The 19,235-nt window shown below is 38.0% G+C and overlaps 2 protein-coding genes and 1 long non-coding RNA gene across 4 annotated transcripts; 2 read left to right on the top strand and 1 right to left on the bottom strand.

Annotated features, from left to right (window-relative positions):
• The first annotated feature begins 6,637 nt into the window (after positions 1–6,637).
• Positions 6,638–13,730, top strand: LOC103972833 (F-box only protein 6). Its single transcript, XM_009387206.3, has 2 exons — positions 6,638–6,826; positions 12,192–13,730. The coding sequence occupies exons 1-2, from the start codon at positions 6,726–6,728 to the stop codon at positions 13,429–13,431; spliced, it is 1,341 nt and encodes a 446-aa protein (XP_009385481.2). The 5' UTR covers positions 6,638–6,725; the 3' UTR covers positions 13,432–13,730.
• A 377-nt stretch (positions 13,731–14,107) lies between these two features.
• Positions 14,108–15,102, top strand: LOC135596042 (uncharacterized). The gene is made up of 3 exons (XR_010480752.1): positions 14,108–14,696; positions 14,782–14,877; positions 14,965–15,102. It is a non-coding gene; the product is annotated as an uncharacterized LOC135596042 (long non-coding RNA).
• Positions 15,036–18,666, bottom strand: LOC135581413 (protein NUCLEAR FUSION DEFECTIVE 4-like). 2 transcript variants are annotated; one of them, XM_065087698.1, is made up of 4 exons: positions 18,446–18,665; positions 17,946–18,349; positions 16,420–17,357; positions 15,036–15,722 (listed from the first exon to the last, which is right to left on the bottom strand). In XM_065087698.1, the coding sequence occupies exons 2-4, from the start codon at positions 18,279–18,281 to the stop codon at positions 15,212–15,214; spliced, it is 1,785 nt and encodes a 594-aa protein (XP_064943770.1). In that variant the 5' UTR covers positions 18,282–18,349; positions 18,446–18,665; the 3' UTR covers positions 15,036–15,211. The 2 variants fall into 2 exon arrangements, with proteins under 2 accessions (XP_064943770.1, XP_064943762.1); XM_065087690.1 differs by having other exon boundaries at positions 17,946–18,666.
• Positions 18,667–19,235: the final 569 nt, after the last annotated feature.

Raw genomic sequence — 19,235 nt, 5'->3', positions numbered from 1 at the left:
TTCACCCATCCTTTATTTATAGGATTCTTAGAATTTATGTATCCAGAAACTCAGAGAGCTCACCATGGAAGAACATCTTGTCCTTCAACTTTCTGTAAAGTGGATGATCCTTTCAGTTCATCCAACCCTCTAACAGTGTTCTTTAGTTAATATTATTTTTCTATTTCAAAGAAAATTTACATACTGCAATTGTTGAATCCATTAAAATTTCCAAATGAATCTTCACACCATTTTATGATCTCCTCTTCAACTTTCATATCAGACATGCCTTGGATTTGACTCTTCTCATCCTTCATTTCAACTGCCCTTATTACTTGAAGCTGATCCAAATTTTGAATTATGCTTCATTATTAGTAATTTAAATTGAGTAAAATTCTCTCTCTTTCAGGTTGCAGAAATGATTATAATTTAGCTCTATTTATTGATCATTTCTTGGCAAAAAAAGATAGCAATAACCATGTTCTTTAAATCTCATTCAACTTGCAAAAACAAAATAAGAAAAAAAAAAGGAAAAATTTAGTATTCTACATAATAATTTTTTTCAAATAGAATCAATTATTTTTTTAGGGAATTAGTTTTCTCAAGAAGATGATTTTATTACATTAAATAACATATAAATGTCTAAGGTCAAACCTCAAAGCCATCAATTATGTAATAATACACTAACCAATATAACATCACAGAGGTATACTAGTTGGAAGAAGAGATTTATACTTCATTCTTGACAATGATAGTTGTTCCATGTGTTGATTAGTGAGTGGATTACTTGCCACAAATACTCTTTTTTTTTTTTTTTTTGACATATGGGAACATAATGGCCAAACTATTGACTAAATTTGTTGACACACACACACACACACACACACACACACACACATATATATATATATATATATATATATATATATATATATATATATATATATATATATATATATATATATATATTCTTTTGATATTTGACATATCATTCAAGATCACATCAACTGAAACCATAGCCAAAGACAATACCATCTTCTACTTTTCACATGGGATAATGTGGTGTCTTTTTTTTTTTTCTCTTTTTGCAAGCTTTTCTATACTATATAAAAGTAAAAAAAAAAACAAATTTATCATTTGCAGATTGTTATTTTATCATAAAAATTATCAAGTACCTTTTAACCCTCATGTTATAAAGTTGTTGTGCTTTTCGAATTAGATGAGCATCAATTTTAATCTTTTAAGTGATTATATCTTTTCATAAATATTTTAACAAATTACACATTAATATACAATAAATAACATCAATAGTTTCTCTATAAAGGTGTCATTCTTTTCTTCCCTTTTTTAAAAAATGAGATATAGATTAGATTATTGCACTTTTTATTAAGATAAAAATGTAATATAGAAAAATCCATAGCTTTCAATTGCTTCAATCAAGCAAAAAACTATAGCAACAATATCATCTCTCTCTCTCTCTCTCTCTCTCTCTCTCTCTCTCTGATAATAGGAATAAGATTCTCTGCAAAACAAAGGTATATAAGATCATTAAATTCCAAAAGACTTGTAAGTTTAAGTTATTTATAATACGAATTAAGACATATATATAGTCTGACTCTTTAATCATTTAGCAATATAAGACTAATCATTTTATAATCTCTTAATCTATCTCATATATGAACTTTTCCAACATAAGTGACCCATTAAAGTCCCAATAGTCAGCCCAAAATTTGTCAATATTGATATTACTAATACCAAAATGGAGACTCCACCTGTAGTTATTTGAGAAGTTAGCTCTTTACCAAGATGGGGAAGCTTGAAAGTTAACCCTTCAAAGTTCATTAGTTTGATGTTATCTTCAAATCCTTTCTCCAATCAATGCCTACTAGTACTAAATGTTGTCACATTGATGATGCATAATCCACCTTCCATGCAACATCTTAGCCAAGAACATTTAATATCATCAAATTGTCATATGATAAATAGGATAGGAACCCATAACTTTTACTTCATAAGAACAAGTGTTTTGCATTCCACATAGCAAGTTCCATGTGATTTCTCCCCTAACCTGGTTCCCTTCATCTTCTACCGAGGAAGTCCAAGATATGTAAATGATTGATTCTTATCCATTCCATCTCTCATTTGAGCATTTCCATTAACCAGTGTTGTACGTGCTCTTCAGTTCCTTATCTTCCTCTCTATCATCTGAAGAATATTGTTTGATGTGCCAATCTAATCTGACAAAAATTCAAGGCAAAGATCTCCTCCCTATATGATTTCCAATTCTCAGTGCAATCCAATTCCTGAGTATGGCAAGAACTAAACCTACCCATCCACATGCATCATTTAAGTAAGACCAAAAATCCTCCTCTCACATTTCCTTTGTCATTTAATTCGATTATATTGCATAGTCGATCTCATAAATAATAGTATATGAAGATTTTATTTGAAATTCTTTTAATAATTTGTTTGAGAGCAACGCTATAATAAAACCTAATCCCACCATAAAAAAAACTCATAGTAATATTTTATTTCTTCGACATTTATTATAAACATGACCCAATCTTCTCAACAATAGCAAGAAAGTCACTATTCTCTCTCTCTCTCTCTCTCTCTCTCTCTCTCTCTCTCAAACACAATATATGTGAATCACTTGAGATTGATATGCTGCATTGCTAGTTCACACAATCTGGTTATATTGGATCCAAGTTTAAACGACAATGTGACAATGTTGGGCCCAATTTGACAACGAGTTTTGATAGAATAAATACTTGAAAACAAATTGCTCAACTCGAGATAAGAAAATTCATGATAGATTATTAAGAATTGATACATAGAATATCAAAAAATTTGTCATATATCATGACTATTATACATACGGGATAGCCTCATAAACCTTGTAAATGGAAAAAGATTGTTTCTTTCTTTGTGTACATGTTATAGCGGACCTTTAAACCTTAAGCAAATTAAGAAGATCTATTGCATTCTAGAATAAGTTATATATATATATATATATATATATATATATATATATATATATATATATATATATATATATATATATATATATATATATATATATAATGAATATATATAATGAATAGATAATTAAGACACTAACTGAAATAGAAGTGAGTAGCACATTATTTATTTATTTATTATTTATTTATATTTAACAATTTTATATTATTAATTGGAAATTTTCAATGCTCACATTCTAACATAACATTTGACCAAATATGATTGTTTTTAGTCATTTAATTTGTGTCCATTAAGTAGTCATTACCTACTCATATTTTTTATTTTCATAATTATTTCCTGCTTTCCCATATTTTGGTCGGTAAGTATTGTGTCATTGGAAACTTGATGAGCCCGAATTATCAGAAAGAGTTCTAATATTATTATGAACCAATCAAAAATTTTCTAAGTCTGATTACAAATAAATTGAGCCTTCCAAATATCATTCGACAAATTTTCGATATATGTTGAGCACGAAAACACATGAAAGATATCGGTAAATACCTTACTTGTTAATAATAAGGTAAGGTCATAATCAAATATCCTATTATTAATTTATTTTTAATTATTAATTAAAAGGTCATGTGATCTAATCTTTTATCTTTCTAACCTATCCTTGGCAAATAAGAAAATTAAGCACCAAGAAAACAAATCTCTTACCCTTGTGGATGCTCACTTAGCAATCACCTCCATTCATTCACAAAGGCAGCTGATTCAAACACAACAGAAATCAAAGACAAGGTTAATTTGATCTGAACCCTAACATGACCCAAAGACAGGGGTTGGAGATGGCCATCAAGTGCCCAAGCACCAAAGTTCGGAAAGGTCAAGACCTCATGAGTGGATTCATGGTTGGATTCAAGTAAAAAGCAGCAACACCACTCATTACCCTCACCCACCTTTCTTCTCCTTTTCCTCCCCATGCAGCCATCCCACATGATTGCTCACCCCTCCCTCATATCTTCTTGGGTTTCAGGCCAAGCTCATGATTAGTCCCCCCCCTCCTTTCCTCCTCACTCACTGTCCTCCACTACAATTATGACCAAAACCCTAATGATTGTTTCTCCTCCACCCACCATTTCCAAGATCACCTCACTCTACCACTAACTCACCTCTCTTTTTCTCTCTTTCACCCCAAATCATAATGTTCACCCTAAATTAGGTTTAGCATTTGGATGCTCCTTTACCATCCAAAAACTTGATTATATGTTTTTGAGGTTGATTGATGGAGTTGACAGCCATTTCACTGAAAGAATAAAGATATTAAAATTGTTAATTTATTATTGCTTGGCTTTTATAGTTGTAAGAATATCAAAGGCCTTTAGATATTTTATGTTTTAATATTATCTATATTTAGATTTTTTTATTAATGTTTTGTTAGTATTGGTTTTTTTTCCTATCCTTTTTTAACTTCTCACTATAAATTATGTGATCTCAAATTAGTATTTTTTTTCTATTATAATACATATAAATAATATATATCATTATATAGATCAAGAGAATAAGAGAAATCGATATTATATGTTTCTTAAATTCATGGACCAAGGATGAAGTGAGAAAAAGATATGATTTTTAAGTCATGAAAAAAGTCATCACATATATAAAGAATCTTAATATTTGAGGAGAGACAGACACATGCTACATCAAAATTTATTACAGTGAATACATAATTCTCAAAAACCAAATTGGCTTTGGCTTATAAGTTTTCTTCAGATCAACAACACAGGGTTGGGAACAATTTGGCACAGTAGATGGAGTGGAAGCTATTCCCCACCAAAAAAGAGGAGTCTTTTGTGTGAAGTTAACTTGGCAATTATCACCTGTCAAGACAAGATGGCAATTATTCTTGGCAACAATCATGGCATGAGGAATGTAATCATCAATTGGCATCAAAGATTTAGCTGACTAAAGAGCAGGAAAACACTGTGCATTGATCATGAGATGTCATGGTTAAAAGCATGGGGTATTAATAGGATGATAGAATGCTCTTCATCTGTCATTCTCTTCCTTGCCGAGGGTGTTTGCTTGCTTGGAATTCAAAATACTTATAAATCATAATTCTTTAGCTCTAAGTAATAATCAAAGGTGTATTTTTTTCTCAAAAAAAAAAAACATATTTAAGTAGTATCTAAATAAATAATCAAGCTCGAATTTAGTTAGTTAGAGTGAGATTAATGCATATTCTATCGATTACTTGTATTAATTTTTCACACTAACGTCTACTTGACCCGTCAAATTAAGTTTATATGAGCATACGATCATCAATTTATTGGACCGATAAATAGATAGATTCGAATTCAAGTTATTATCTTCATTAATGATCGAACTCTAGCTAGCCATCCTTATCTTGAAAGTATAGTCATGCGGTTAAGATAGGAAAGAAGGTACCAAAATAATGTTTAGATTAGAATTGAAGTATGATAGTAAATAGTGGGATTCAAATTCAAGAAGGGTAAGCTATTACCATTTTGTTGATGATGCGAGCGAGCTATACTTGTCCAACTTTGTCATGAAGCTAAGTTGTTTCGAGTTTTGCCATCTTCTCCGTTGTGCAATTCTTGAAGCAAAGGCATCGAAGTAGCATTGCTTTAGGAGTTGGTCATTATACCTAAGCTTGTGTGGTAGGATTCCTCCCCTCCCCCATGATTGTTCTCTTTTCCTTTCACAGAAAGGTTGTCATCGGATCATATCCTGTTCACTTCTTCTACACACCCATTACTTCCATGCGGTTGGCCAATCTATCATGTTGTGGAGGAAAGTAAGAGCTTGACAAGATCTGATTTGTCCTCGAGCAAAGACACAGCTTATCTCAAACCAGCCATGGCAGCAATTGCTTGCCTTTTGCCATGTTGAGGAGCTCTTACTTGGGGTGCTGAAAGCATCATCGCCGAGTGAGGTTTTCCTTCCACGGGATGCTTGCGAAGCCAAGCCATCGCCCACATTCGGTGGAGTCGATTTGGGAGGAGGTGTGAGATCACACGCCGGTTGGACTTGATCGTATCGGTCAGTGGCTTGCATTTGTTGCCGATGGCCACCACCTTCCTATGCCATTCTTCCGCATCCTCATCTTTGGAATGTGTATGATTGGGGTCCAATTCATATTCTAATTTTGACTCGGAGTGGGTTACAAGTCAGAGATTAGGTCCCGATTTATCTTATCAGTCTACCATCACACTCTTTCCACTTCTTTCATTCATATATATGTATATATATCCCTTCTATAAGTCACCTAATGTCTAAAAATATATCGAAGAAACTCGATCACTTAATTCAGATGCGAGAGAGAACATATGAACTCATACTGATTTGTAGTGGGAAGAAGAAGAACACTTACTTATTCAGCTTAAAACAAGAAGACACCCCATGCAACTTAATGCAATTAGATTGAGTAGGTAGAGTCGATAGCTGTTCATGGAAATGGATCGGATCTGACCCGATTGGATTTAATTGAGCTCCGATAAGGGTTACAATTTGGTCCACGAATTGCAACGTGATTTGGACCGAAATGACCAAAATACGGTAAATATGGAGAAGAATGAAGGGTTAATTGGTAAGGAGGATGACGTGGGAAGGCAAGTGGGGGCGTAGAACTGTGACCTATTAGAGGAAGAAGAAGGGAGGGGAAGAGAAATGGAGGCGAGAGAAGGCGAGGCGGAGGCGTAGGGGGGCGGGGGCCGGGGCGGTGGCGGTGGTGGCAGCGGCAGCGGCGGCGGCGACGGAGGCGGGGGATGGATGGGGCGGCGGTGCTGAGGCAGCTCGTCGGCCAGATCCAAGAGCTCTGCGAGCTCTACGGCTCTCCCTCCCTCGACTATCCTCACCTCAACCCCAGGCAAATGCCTCCCTCCCCACTCCTCCTTTCTGCTCGTTCCTCCCTTATTTGATTTAGTTTCGGTCTTCGAATTCCCGATGATCGGGTGGAAACGCATGCTAAGTTTCGTCGACAATGAAACGGCTTTGAACTAGCAATCTGTCGATCTCTTGATCATGGAGACCTGAGAACACGTTGGGGTCCGGAAATCCTAGAAGATTTTAAGGATACGCGGGAAGTTTGCTGGCTATTATCTGTTCTCTCTATTCTTGCTTGTGATTTTTGGGGGGATTCTAGTTTCCTAGTCTATCATGTCTCCACCCCCAAATTCCGTTTGCAGAGGAAGTACTTGATCGGCAGTTTAATCTGTCTTCGTTCTTTCTCTGCTTAATTTCCGACTTACTTCTATGAAGTGTGGTGGTGGTCTTAGAAAGTCTTTCGCCGATAAAGATTGATATGTTGACTATAATCGTCTCAGCCAGACTCCACTTGGGGTAGATGATCTACAAATTGCTTTTTGATCATTCTTTTCATCCTCCTCTTTCTTTTGTACTTCTAATTAATCCTCTTAGTGCCAGAGGGGAGCCTGCTGTATCTCAGTCGACCACTATTTGAACCCAAAATATGATCTTCTAGATCGGCTACCCGGCTTGCTTTCTCCAAGAAACCGGCTTCTGTGAAAACGCAAGTCCTAGATCTTCTTTGCTTCTGGAGAAGTTTGTTCTAATGCCAACAATCAGTAAGAAAACGCGAGTCTTATTCCTCATGTGATGGGCCTTCTTGCTGAACTCTGATGTTTAACTAAGCAGAATATCATCTACTTCCTTTTGGCACCTCATGCGGCACCACAACCCCTGAACCTAATGATCGATTATCATGATTTTCAGTAGACAATGTGGTTGCATCTTTAAATAGATAGTAAAACTTTAGCATTCGAGCAACCAAATTGTGCGGTAAAGTGTATGATGTTTCTCCTTCCTCCTGCTGCTCCTGACCCATAATATGCAGACCATCTACTGGTGGTAGAAACGGTGAATTTCTTCCACTGAAGTTCGAAACCTTCTAGAGGATTTGAATTATTTTTACCTAATCCAGTCTCCATCAGGTGCTTCTATGAGTCATTTCTTATCTTGATAGATTTTGATGCCATTCGTCTCAATGATTATATATTATCAAGCTGTTTTCAATTATCTTAGTTGCAAATGATGTTCATTATCTGGTTCTTGACATTTGATGTGCTTGTTTACTGTGGGATTTTTGTGTGCAGCATGCTGTTGACCCCTTTCAGAGAAATGCAGTAGAGATATACATAAAACTATTCACCTAGTATTCTAATGGAACTTGTTTGCCTCATTCCTAGCAGTGTAGCTGCCATCCATTTATGTCCACAATTCACTCCACCTTTAGCTTCTGGAATTGATGAGATTGTCCTTTAGGAAAGCTGAGAACTTTATATCTCAAAGTGACAGAGCTTCCTCGTATAAGGCATCTTCTCCAGATATGACACGCAGAGAATCCTTTCTATATTCTGTTGGTGGAGAAGCATTGTATCTCCTTGAAAACTTTCCTGGCCTCGTAGTGCATCTTTTACAAATTGGACTGCATTTGCATCCAAGTGTCCAGTATTCATGGCAGTTGAACATGGATATTTTCTTTTCGCTTGACAATCACATTGGCCTATATTTTAAGGGGAAAGAATTGGTCAAGTTGGCTAGCCTATTTGCGAAAACCACCTTTGATACTGAACTAACATTGTCTATGACAGAACTTGCTAATCTAGATTCAGTAGGTCTGAGGTAGAGATCAGTTTACCTTTAATTATGAGGTGTAAAGCAGGCTCCACATAGAAAACTCTTTCCTTTTCTACTCTCATATCATTTGGAAAGTGTCGAGCAAAGTAATGGGTTTGATGTTGAAAACTTAAGTGTGCAAATGCTCCTCTAAATCACTAATGTTCAATCAACAACTCTTGAGATAGCTCTGATACTTGATCTTGTTTTAATATTCCACAGGTATCCTTGTTGAAGTAATAAATGTATGTAGTTGATCATGCAAGATGGCCCAAATCTAACCATGAGTGCCTTAGATATCCTAATTAGACTGTTAATTTGCTTAAGGTACCACCTGAACCAATACAATTTCATATTCTCAATATCAAAGATGGTGAGGGGAACCTTTGGATCTTCTATGCTTGCCGTACATTAGAAAAATTGCTCTACATACAAAGGTCAGCCTGTACTTTCCATAAAGGAAGGAACCTAACTAAAGGTGATCTTTCTGTTTTATGATGATTTGGATACTACAGACATGGATAAACTATAGAATAAATAATTGAAAACATTATCGTTCAGGGATGGTTTGTATATGTTACAAGGTTAGACTAGCCCCTATCTATGCACATAGCCATATGGGTGGTAGGCAATAATTTTGATTCAATCGTGGGTCAACCATGGCATTAGAAACAAAATTTAGAGAAAACATAAAAAAGTATTTAATAAAAAAATATGCTATTTGAAAGGTCAAAATTTATGGACGTTGATATAAGATTTTTTTTTTTTTACAAAGGATGTGTTTATTATGTAAAATATTTGTCTAAATTCTACTTTGAAATGCTTCTGGTATTACATTATAGCACAATAGATATTTATATCAATGAGTGGACTGGCACATTTTGGGCGGTCTGATCCAACCCAATTTATGATCAAAGAAAAAACAAAACTTAAAACACCAATTAGGGCTCATGAATGCAAGCCTTGTTCTTCAAGGGAGCATGGAATCAATGCTGTCGCCGCTGTCATTCGCCATTTCCATCTAATAATGCCGCCACTGCCGTTGCCATCTGACATCACCACCACTATCATTTGTTGTCACCTACCTCCTCGGTGTGCTTCATCCTCCTCTTCTCCCTTTTTCCTACTCCATTACCATATCTTTTTCCTTCTTTTTCCTCCTTTTCCTCCACCGCCTCCACTTCTTCCTTTCTCTTTCTTTTTCTTCCTTCTCCTCTACGTCCATTATGCCTTCCTCTTCGCCTTCTTTGTCTTCGAAACACTGGTACATATACTGGTACCGATTCGATCGCAATGTAATGGTCCGGCCAATGACCGTTATTGGTCTAGTATACGATACGACATTCCTTGATTTATATGTTTGAAATTTTATGAATACTCAATCATTGTATCCAATACAACAGATGACACATAAGTGAAAGTATAATGATAAGTACGAACTATACAGATTCAACCTTGAGAGATTCAATCTTTTGACATGTGTAAATGGTTGACCTTATGGTTCAAATTCATATGATTGAACCATCTGGGTTATCAATTTTTGGGAAATTTTTTTTGATTTTTTATTATTGATGTTGGCCCAAACTACATGGCCCATTTTCCTCTAGGCAGATACTGAACAATGGTCCATAACACAATTAGTTTAGAAATTAGAATAAATGGTGTTTTATGTAGCCTATGACAGTATTTAAGGGCTTTCTCCAGCAATTCCTTTCCTATCTGTGGGCAATACCACAATATGCCATTGTGGTATTGCCCACATAATATTTAAGGATTCATAAGCTGGCAAGTTAAGGCATTGGAATATTGGATTAATGTTGTCAGCTATGCCTAGCCATGGCCTTTACAATCATTGCACCTGATTGCAGTTGCACAGTTGAAGTTGCTTTAATTAGGCATCCTCTCTTGCCACTCTTGACAGCTCACCCTACTAGGAAATTGAAAAGAACTGATGAACTCTTTCGTCTTAAGGATCTAGAAGTTGTTGCAATAGCAGGATTTTTTTCTGTTATTCATTTTGGTTTTACCCACATGATTAGCATGCAACTTGACATTCATTGACAGGTTTGCATTCATCTCTCCAAGTTGTCAAAATCTTGTGGTTGATCTGCAATACTTATCCCCCACATTGTTTAGTCTGATGGATGCAATGCTTGGCATGGATGTAATTGTATATTTTTGTAGGATCATCTTGTGAACCTGGTTCTGACACCTAACTATATGGAGCTACATTTCTCTCTAGGGCTTTTGTTCTTTGGGGGAAGAAAAATCTTCAGGGGTTATATTCTAAAGGAAAATAATGACCTTTATCACCAAAAAATAAAAAGATAAATAATCAAAAATCATTCTCAAGCTTACAGTGCTCTATATAGAGGCTGCTATTACCTGAATCCTGACTCCAATAGTCCAACAACAATTTATTATTAAAGTGCCCAAAAAACCAGCTGGTGCCCTCTTCTTCACCCTAACAGATCATTACTTTTAGGGCTTTTGGTTAGTTTGATGGTCCCCTTGAATCAGATGCCTAGGAAACCAGGTGTTTCCCTTGGCAAGGCCAAGTAGCGTCAAGAACCCCTCACCAAGTCCAAGCAGGGGTTGCTGACGTTTTATCCAAATTAGGCAAGAGATCTCCAATCCTATTGGGTCTGTTCACGTGGGCAAAGTGGCGGGTTGAGTAGCGAATAGGTCCCACGAACCTCATTGTAATACATATTGTTTCATATGTCAAATTCTAGTCTAGCACATTATTTCTTGGTGTTTAACTAGAATTATTTTCTAAACTGATTCCATTCCCAGATCAGATCTGACCAATATCTTCAATTTTGTTCATGTCATCCCTCTTTGAACCTGATGGTGATCTCAATTAAGATTTTGTCAAGTATGATGTGAATGTATTTGGAAGGCCATAATGAATTGTTAAGGTGGCCTGAGCCAATTTAGGTTAGAAGCATAAAAATAAAAGAAGATCAAATGTATTTGGAAGATCAAAGAAAAATGAGAGAAACAATTGCATTTGGATTGTCCATTGACATTTGCCCTTAACTTAATGCAGGGAAATCTCTACATAGCTGATTTCATATATGGGAACAGTTAACTTGATATTACAAGTGTTGTTGGAATAAGTTCTGGAAGGGAATGTTGGTAAAGCTATATAGGCAGAGATCTTCTATGATAGCACAATTAATAATATAAGGTCATATAATAATATATTGTTTCCCATAGCATGATGCTTTAGATAAAGGGTTGTTTGAATTAATTATTTCATTTTATACCTGGTCTGTTGCTTGTCTCAAGCATGATGCTTCGAAAATGACCATCATCACCTTAATTTGATGAAAGCAGGTTAGTTTAACTACACCAAGCAACTTCACTATGTTGTAATTTTTTTATCATTTTTTGAGTTGACCGAGAAATTGGCTATTTACTTCTGAATATTGCTGCATGTCACTAATTCAAGTCACCTTGCTTAATCTTTTTCTTTTTCAAACTTCAATATGCTAGTATTATAGTGTTATTCTGTGATGTTTGCAGTATCAGTTAGTTGTCTTCAGAAACAAAGAACTGATAGAATTTCTGTCAAAACTGGTTCTTATCAGGTGGTATATGGTAGAGTTGAACAATAACTCGTTGGAATACGACTTCTGTGGTCTTATAATGGAGGATAATTCTGACCAAAAGATGGTTGAAGTTAACAAATCTCTGCCTTGCAAGAGATCTAGAAGAGAGAGGAACCCTGCAAAAGCACTTGCATTAATTTCAACTGACCTCATGGATCAGCAAATCTGGAAAGACTTTCCAGAGGATCTTTTTGAAGCTGTAATTGCTAGACTCCCTATAGATTCCTTCTTCCGTTTCCGGACTGTATGCAGAAAGTGGAACTCCTTGTTGACCTCACACAGCTTCTCCCAACACTTTGCGGAAGTTCCACGTTTGCACCCTTGGTTCTATACGGTGACTCCTGAAAACATAAGCAGTGCAGCAATGTATGACCCTTCTTCGAGAAAATGGCATCATTTCTCCATCCCATTTCTGCCTGCAAAGACGATAATTCTTCCAGTAGCCTCAGCTGGTGGTCTCATTTGTTTCTTGGATTTAGGACACAAAAACTTCTACGTTTGCAATCCTCTAACAAACTCATTCAAAGAACTTCCACCAAGGTCCTTCCGGGTCTGGTCACGAGTGGCTGTTGGGATGATACTAAATGGGACGACTGCCAACGATGGGTACAAAATAGTGTGGCTTGGATGCAATGGAGATCATGAGATCTATGACTCACTTCAGAACAGCTGGACACGTAACGGAGCTTTTCCTTCGAGCATCAAGCTTCCCCTTTCTTTAAATTTTAGGTCACAAACTGTGTCCATTGGCAATAGTCTGTACTTTATGCATGCTGAACCAGATGGTATTTTGTCGTATGATGTGGCAAATGGTGCCTGGAAGCAATTCATTATCCCATCACCGTCGCATCTTACAGACTATACACTTGCAGAGTATGGGGGTCAGGTTATGCTTGTAGGGTTGGTGACCAAGAATGCTGTCACATGCGTCTACATATGGGAGTTGCAAAAGATGACTCTCTTGTGGAAGGAGGTGGACAGAATGCCAAATATCTGGTGCTTAGAGCTGTATGGTAAGCACGTAAGGATGACATGCTTGGGCAATCGGGGGTTGCTTATGCTGTCTTTGAGGTCAAGGCGGATGAACCGTCTTGTTACGTATAATATGTCCAACAAGGAATGGCAGAGAGTACCAGAGTGTTTGCTCCCTCATGGCCGGAAGAGGCAGTCGATTGCATGTGGCACTGCATTTGATCCATGTCCCACTGCTTTTGCATGATTGCTTTCTCCTGCTTCTGAGAAGATACAAAGTTCTGCCTGTTAGTGCATCCGATGTCCTTAGTGATCATTTTCTGAATATCTTCTTTGCCTTGTTACATCACGAAGAATACCAAGCCTTCTATCACCTCTTTAGAGGTTGTGTAAACATTTCTCATTTCTGTTCTGGGCCACGTCAAAATAACTAGCAGTCTTGTTATTTTGCATCCCTGTGCTGGTTCTTTTATCTGATTTCTTTCCAAAGAATATCTCAAGAACCAGGATGAGTTTACATGAATCACCTTAGATTTCTTTGTTGAAGGTGGCTAGTGTTTTGATTTCTTGTTCAGGCTTGGTTCAAAGTCCGTATTGTGGTCTGGTTGATATTGATGTCGAGTTCTCTGCTAAGGCTGTTCAGGCTTGTTTCGTGTGCAAATCAGCTAGCTCATGCTTGCTTGATTTGAAGGCTGAATTGCATATAGGGTTGATCTGAAGCTGATCGGGTTGAGATCAGCTCAGTTTGGCTTTATAGACTTGTAGACTTGCCAGTTCATGGAATGCTAGGAGCATGTGACAAAATGAACTAGATATTGAAATTTCTCTTCTTACAGGTTACAGATGCAGAACACGTTATGCAACATGCAATGTCACATGGAAAACATGAAGATTTCAACATCACAAATGGTAGGTAACATAACATGACTCGTTTTACATTTTATGGTTTCAGATTCACCTTGAAGTTACTTGTTCCACTGCATCACTGCTCTACAATTTCCACCTTCATATACTGTACACACCAGGGAATCCCCTAATGCAGGTCAGGGATAGTGCTCTATTTGTGCTAGAATTGGAGTCTTAAAGAGGTACTGTGACTCGATGGTATTTGTTTCTATGCTAAAACACTAGTGGATTGTGTGTTTTTGTAAAGATTCATGAGTTAGAATGATAGCATTTTTAATATAGTTGTAAAAAGCAGTGGAGATGGTGCTTTCAAATGGTGTCATTGTAGTTATTTATTGGATTTTTGTGTTTGATGCATGAACTAAATGGTGTGTACCAAATGATGTATAAGCTAGTTTTGTACCAAATGAGAACTTGGCAAAATATTAAACTGTGTAGGTCTTGTTTCCTCACTCATCATCCACTTCACTTTATATGCCAAAGGAAACACTTGTTATGAGTCCAAATATTAGCAGGTAAATAGTATAAACTATACAGTTCATTTAAGCCAATATGCAGATTGAATAGAGAGCGAGAGATTAAAGAGAAGAGGAATCATCCCAAAAGGTGAGCACTAGTATGATATTTCTGTAGATTCACACTTCCATGCAGGCATCATATTATTTTTATTACATGTTATGAATTGTTGTAGGCTATCACACTTTATGCCATGTAGATAGATCCTTGGTATTTGGAGGCAAGGCGAATATTCATGTTATGTTACTTATCCAATGATGTCAGAGCCATGGTAAGATCATAGTTGTTATTAGGATCAGCAACTCATGTCCTTCGTATTCCTGACCATATTTTTTGGTTGAATCGTTTCTTGTTCCAGTGTAGATGGTTTGGAACATCATGCACAGAACAAATACATCAACATCGATCGATACGATACGACAACAAATCAAAACTCAAGTGTAGATGGTTTGGAACATCAGAAGCTATGCACAAGCGTTTTACACAATACTTATTCACTTTTGCACAGAATAAATACAACGATACGACCGACAAATCGAAACTCAAGCAGTAGGCCACGACTACTTGGAAGCAGACACAACACTCCAGGAAAATGAATCAGGATCTCACGTACCATTTCCGTAGAGACTGGCATAGACGACCTTGGTCCTGTGCACAAGAATCATGCTCAAGATCACTGCGACGACACAGAGTCCCGACATCAACAAGGAAGAAAGGAAGAAGCATATGGCTCCTTCACACTGGAGTGTCTTCTCCTCGCTGAAGCTTGCTGCATCGAGCATTCTTCCAAACAAGAAGGCTGACGAACTATGTCGATTTCGAGCTTGTTTCTCGGCTTCGTGATCATACATACCACTAACAATCAGACCAGAGAACACTAATGAACCTGCTGGATTTGCGACGGTGAGAAAATTGTACAGTGCTCCAAAGTTCTTCAAGCCAAACAGTTCAGAGGCAGCAGCTGGCACGATAGACCAGTGCGCACCATATCCGAGCCCAATGAGCAGAGTGCCGATGTACATTGCCCGTGGCCAAGCCATTGCAAAGCAAAAATGTCCGAGTGCCATCAGAACCTGAGCTACTGCCAGCGCTACAGGCCTCGGATACGCCCGATTCCTGATAAGATTATCCCAAAAATGGTGGAAGGATGTCACATAGAGACATCATTAGTACAAAAACATGGAAGCATTTCTCTTCTATTTTGATCCTACTCCATTACGTTTACAGGTGGAAATAATTCCTCTAATCCTGGTCTTTTGATGTAAACATATATTCCCTTATCTGCTGATTATATATATATATATACTCGTCACATATCCAACATGTGGTATGGTTTTAGAACTTGATTATATCCCAAATTGTATTATATTTCTTAGCAATTATTTCCACCCAGAAAACTTTAGGGAGGAGATAACAGAATAATGATGATGCTTTATTTAGTAGCTCCATCTACTCGATGAACTGCTATTTGAAGGTCAAATTCACTCTAGGGAGAAGAATATTGCAATTGAAACCACGAAAAGGAATTGCTTTTCATCACAAGCATAACCACAGACATACTAAGATGGATACTAGAAATAAAGAAAATGGGACATAAACGTAGCTAGTATCTTGTAGTTATGGTTCATTCTTTCGAAAACAAGAATTGCTCATATGGTGCCTAAAGAGCAAGGATGTTTCATGACATTATTGATTTGGCTGTAGAATCGATGATAAATACATTAGCTAGCAGATAGAAGCAATATGAACTAATTATTTGCATGGAATGATGAGCTGTGCAGCAAAGGAACAAAACACAGTTGGCATATAATACCTGACGATGATCTCAGAAACATAACCTCCACCGATACGTCCAAGAAAATTCCAAATGCTGATCATGGAGACAAAAATATGAGTGTCCTCATAACCCAAAGATTGGCTCATCTGACCCAAATTATCGATGACCGTCAGACCAGATCCTGATCCCAACAGCAGAGAGAAGAACAATAGCCAGAAATCTGCTTTAATTAGAGCTTGTAACAGCGTGAAGTCCTCTCCCCGACGTGGTCCTCTTTTCCTCCTGACTCTCACAGCTCCTTCGGCTGCAGCCTGAAACAGTCTTGCTTGCAACTGCGCAATTCTTTTCTGCCTCTCTAATTCAGGAAGCGAGTCGACTTCCTTAGGCTTCTCGTCTTCAACCTCGCTCAGAATAACCTCAGCTTGTTCCTGGGATCCGACTCCTCCCCCTCCTCCTTTCGTATTCTCAGGTAAAAGACTCTCTCGAGTGGCTGCAGGGTCTTCGGAGGAACTCGACGTCAAGAGCACAGGTATTGCTACAGGGACTAAAAGAATAAGGATCAAAATGAGAGTAAACGTGGTGATCACAGTTCGGCTCAAGTCGATTAGATCTTCGAGGAGCATGACACCCAGCAGATAAGCAGCCAGAATCAAGCACACACTGTAGATGAAGCTAAAGCTGTAATCGTCAGAAGGCCTCACTTGTCTGTGACCCCCAACAGGTCTCACGATGAACATCAAGGCCATCACCACCATGGTCGGCCCAACTGCGACCATAAAAATGAGAGCCGCATGATTCGGGATGTGGATCATAGCATATAATTGAGTTAAAATAGCACCACTTAGACCGGCAAATCCCTTCAGGATGCCCACCACAGGTCCCCTGCTCTTAGGGAAGTTTTGCACACAAGAAACCAAGGCAGCAGTGTTGAAGTATGTCTCTCCATTGTTGCCAACAAAGATCAGAATGCACATCTGCACCAGACACACCAAAACCAACATAAATTTGGCACGCTAGATATCAACATAAAGAGCCAGATCGAAAAGAACACCTATTCCGATGATAAAGGCTAAATCACATTTCTTTTTGGAAGTTAAAAGAGAGTACGAGAAGCCTCGAGGGAAGAGCACTAGTACAACAATGAGTGACATGCCAGAAAGAGTCAGCTGGCCGGCTGGCTGGCTGCAAGAGCAGCGATTCACAAATGACTCAGTTCAGATGTACTTGCAGAACTTAATCCTGCAGAGAAAATTCTCCAAATTTTCTTCGAATGAAGCAATTCAGACACAGTCCCCTCGAGAGATCCTCTCAGAAGTCAGAACCCTTATACTATCATAAAATGCCAGTGTGCCAAAAACTGTAAATTTCCACGCTTTTATTTACCAATTATAACATGTCAATCGATCAAAGAATTCAGTAGTTCCAATGTAAAAGAAGCAAAAAGAGGTCAACGCCGAAAAGAAAATTCAAAGTAGCAGTAAAACTGTGATTCTTCAAAGAAAGAAAGGAAAAAGAGCACGTTTTGCCGAGGAACATAAAGCCCGGGAAAAGGCTTGGCTTACCACCCAGAGAGGCAAAACCGGCACTTGTCGTGTCACGACGAGCCAAACCAATCCATAGCCGATCAAGTTCTGCAGCGCGCCGATGAGGAGAGCGACCCAAAGGGGAAGGATTTCGCAGAGGGTGCCGGCGAGGAACCCGACGCTGTCGCCGAGGTCCTTGGCGACGCCGAGGCTGGCGATCTGGCGCTGGTTGTAGCCCATGGAACTCTTTATCACCGGCGAGATGCTGCCGAACAAGTAGCCGATCCCGGCCCAGGACTGCATCCACATTGCCGCCACAAACACCAACCATCTGTTGTGGAAGAAGGACTGCAGGTTTCCTTGGAGCCTGTCCATCGTTCCTCGCCTCGCTAGGTTGAGCAATCGAGTCAAAGGTGGGACCTTTACCCGTTTACCAACGGTGCCTGGTTCAGGAACAACGAGGGAAAGTGATCAAGTCGGGTTCTTTCTTCCTTTTTGGAGCTCAAGTGTGGATATTCTTCTCTTTCCTCCTTGATTACCTGGATTTGATAGCTTCGGAAGAGAAGAAATCCAAACTACAAGCCATGTAAAGATGCGATCTTTTGGCCTTTTCTGTGTGATTCTCAAGCAAAACACTGGGATCAAAGCTCCAAAACAGGAACTTTCTTCCTCTCTTATATTCTTCTCTCAGAAAAGGAGAAAGCTGGCAAGCTGGTGGTGAAGAAGCAGCGGCAATGAGATCTTATAGAATCTAGGAACCAAGAGAGGAGCCTCACAAATAGAAAGAGAGTTCTACTTCTCTTCTTCTTCCACGAAACAATTTTGTAGATTCGAAAAGGACCGTGTGTGAGGGAGACTGAGACACACAACTAAAACCCAGAGGAACAACTATACCAAGACGCCAGATGTCTCCCTTAGATTCATGAAACGCGAAATGATTAGAGCTTTCAGCTTGTGAACATGACATTTCTGTCCTCCTCAAGAACTTGATGACACTTGGAAACAGTTCATCGAACAATGATTTCGTTTGTAGCTCAACGACCAGCGAGCGGCCACAGACAGTCTCCTCCTCGTTTTCTGGTCAGTTCAGCATCGTCTGGCGTGCAAGCTTCGCTCCAATTTAATCATAGACCTCATGTATTTAATCAATGATGGATGATAATTATTTTAAATTAGATGGCTAATAAATCCTAAAAGCTCCTAATTTGTATTAGCCTCTAAAATTCTAAACCTACTCCGATATCATAAAAAAAGAAAAAAGAAAGGTATTTTTACCGACCCTGATATCATGAAAATTTGGGATAGAAAAGATACAAAGTACGATCCGAG

The sequence above is a fragment of the Musa acuminata genome, chromosome BXJ1-2, assembly GCF_036884655.1.
Source record: "Musa acuminata AAA Group cultivar baxijiao chromosome BXJ1-2, Cavendish_Baxijiao_AAA, whole genome shotgun sequence".
NCBI classification, from domain to species: Eukaryota; Viridiplantae; Streptophyta; class Magnoliopsida; order Zingiberales; family Musaceae; genus Musa; species Musa acuminata.
The sequence above is the reverse complement of the archived record's forward strand: the minus strand, read 5'-3'. Positions and strand labels throughout refer to the sequence as shown.

Bases quoted from the DNA above. Each gene is read 5' to 3' on its own strand.
- LOC103972833 (XM_009387206.3), top strand. From the start codon at position 6,726: ATGGATGGGGCGGCGGTGCTGAGGCAGCTCGTCGGCCAGATCCAAGAG. The intron at 6,827-12,191 runs GCAAATGCCTCC...GGTTCTTATCAG, and splicing joins TATCCTCACCTCAACCCCAG to GTGGTATATGGTAGAGTTGA.
- LOC135581413 (XM_065087690.1), bottom strand. From the start codon at position 18,281: ATGGACAGGCTCCAAGGAAACCTGCAGTCCTTCTTCCACAACAGATGG. The intron at 17,358-17,945 runs GTAAGCCAAGCC...TGTCTGGTGCAG, and splicing joins CGGTTTTGCCTCTCTGGGTG to ATGTGCATTCTGATCTTTGT. The intron at 15,723-16,419 runs GTATTATATGCC...TAATCTTATCAG, and splicing joins GTTTCTGAGATCATCGTCAG to GAATCGGGCGTATCCGAGGC.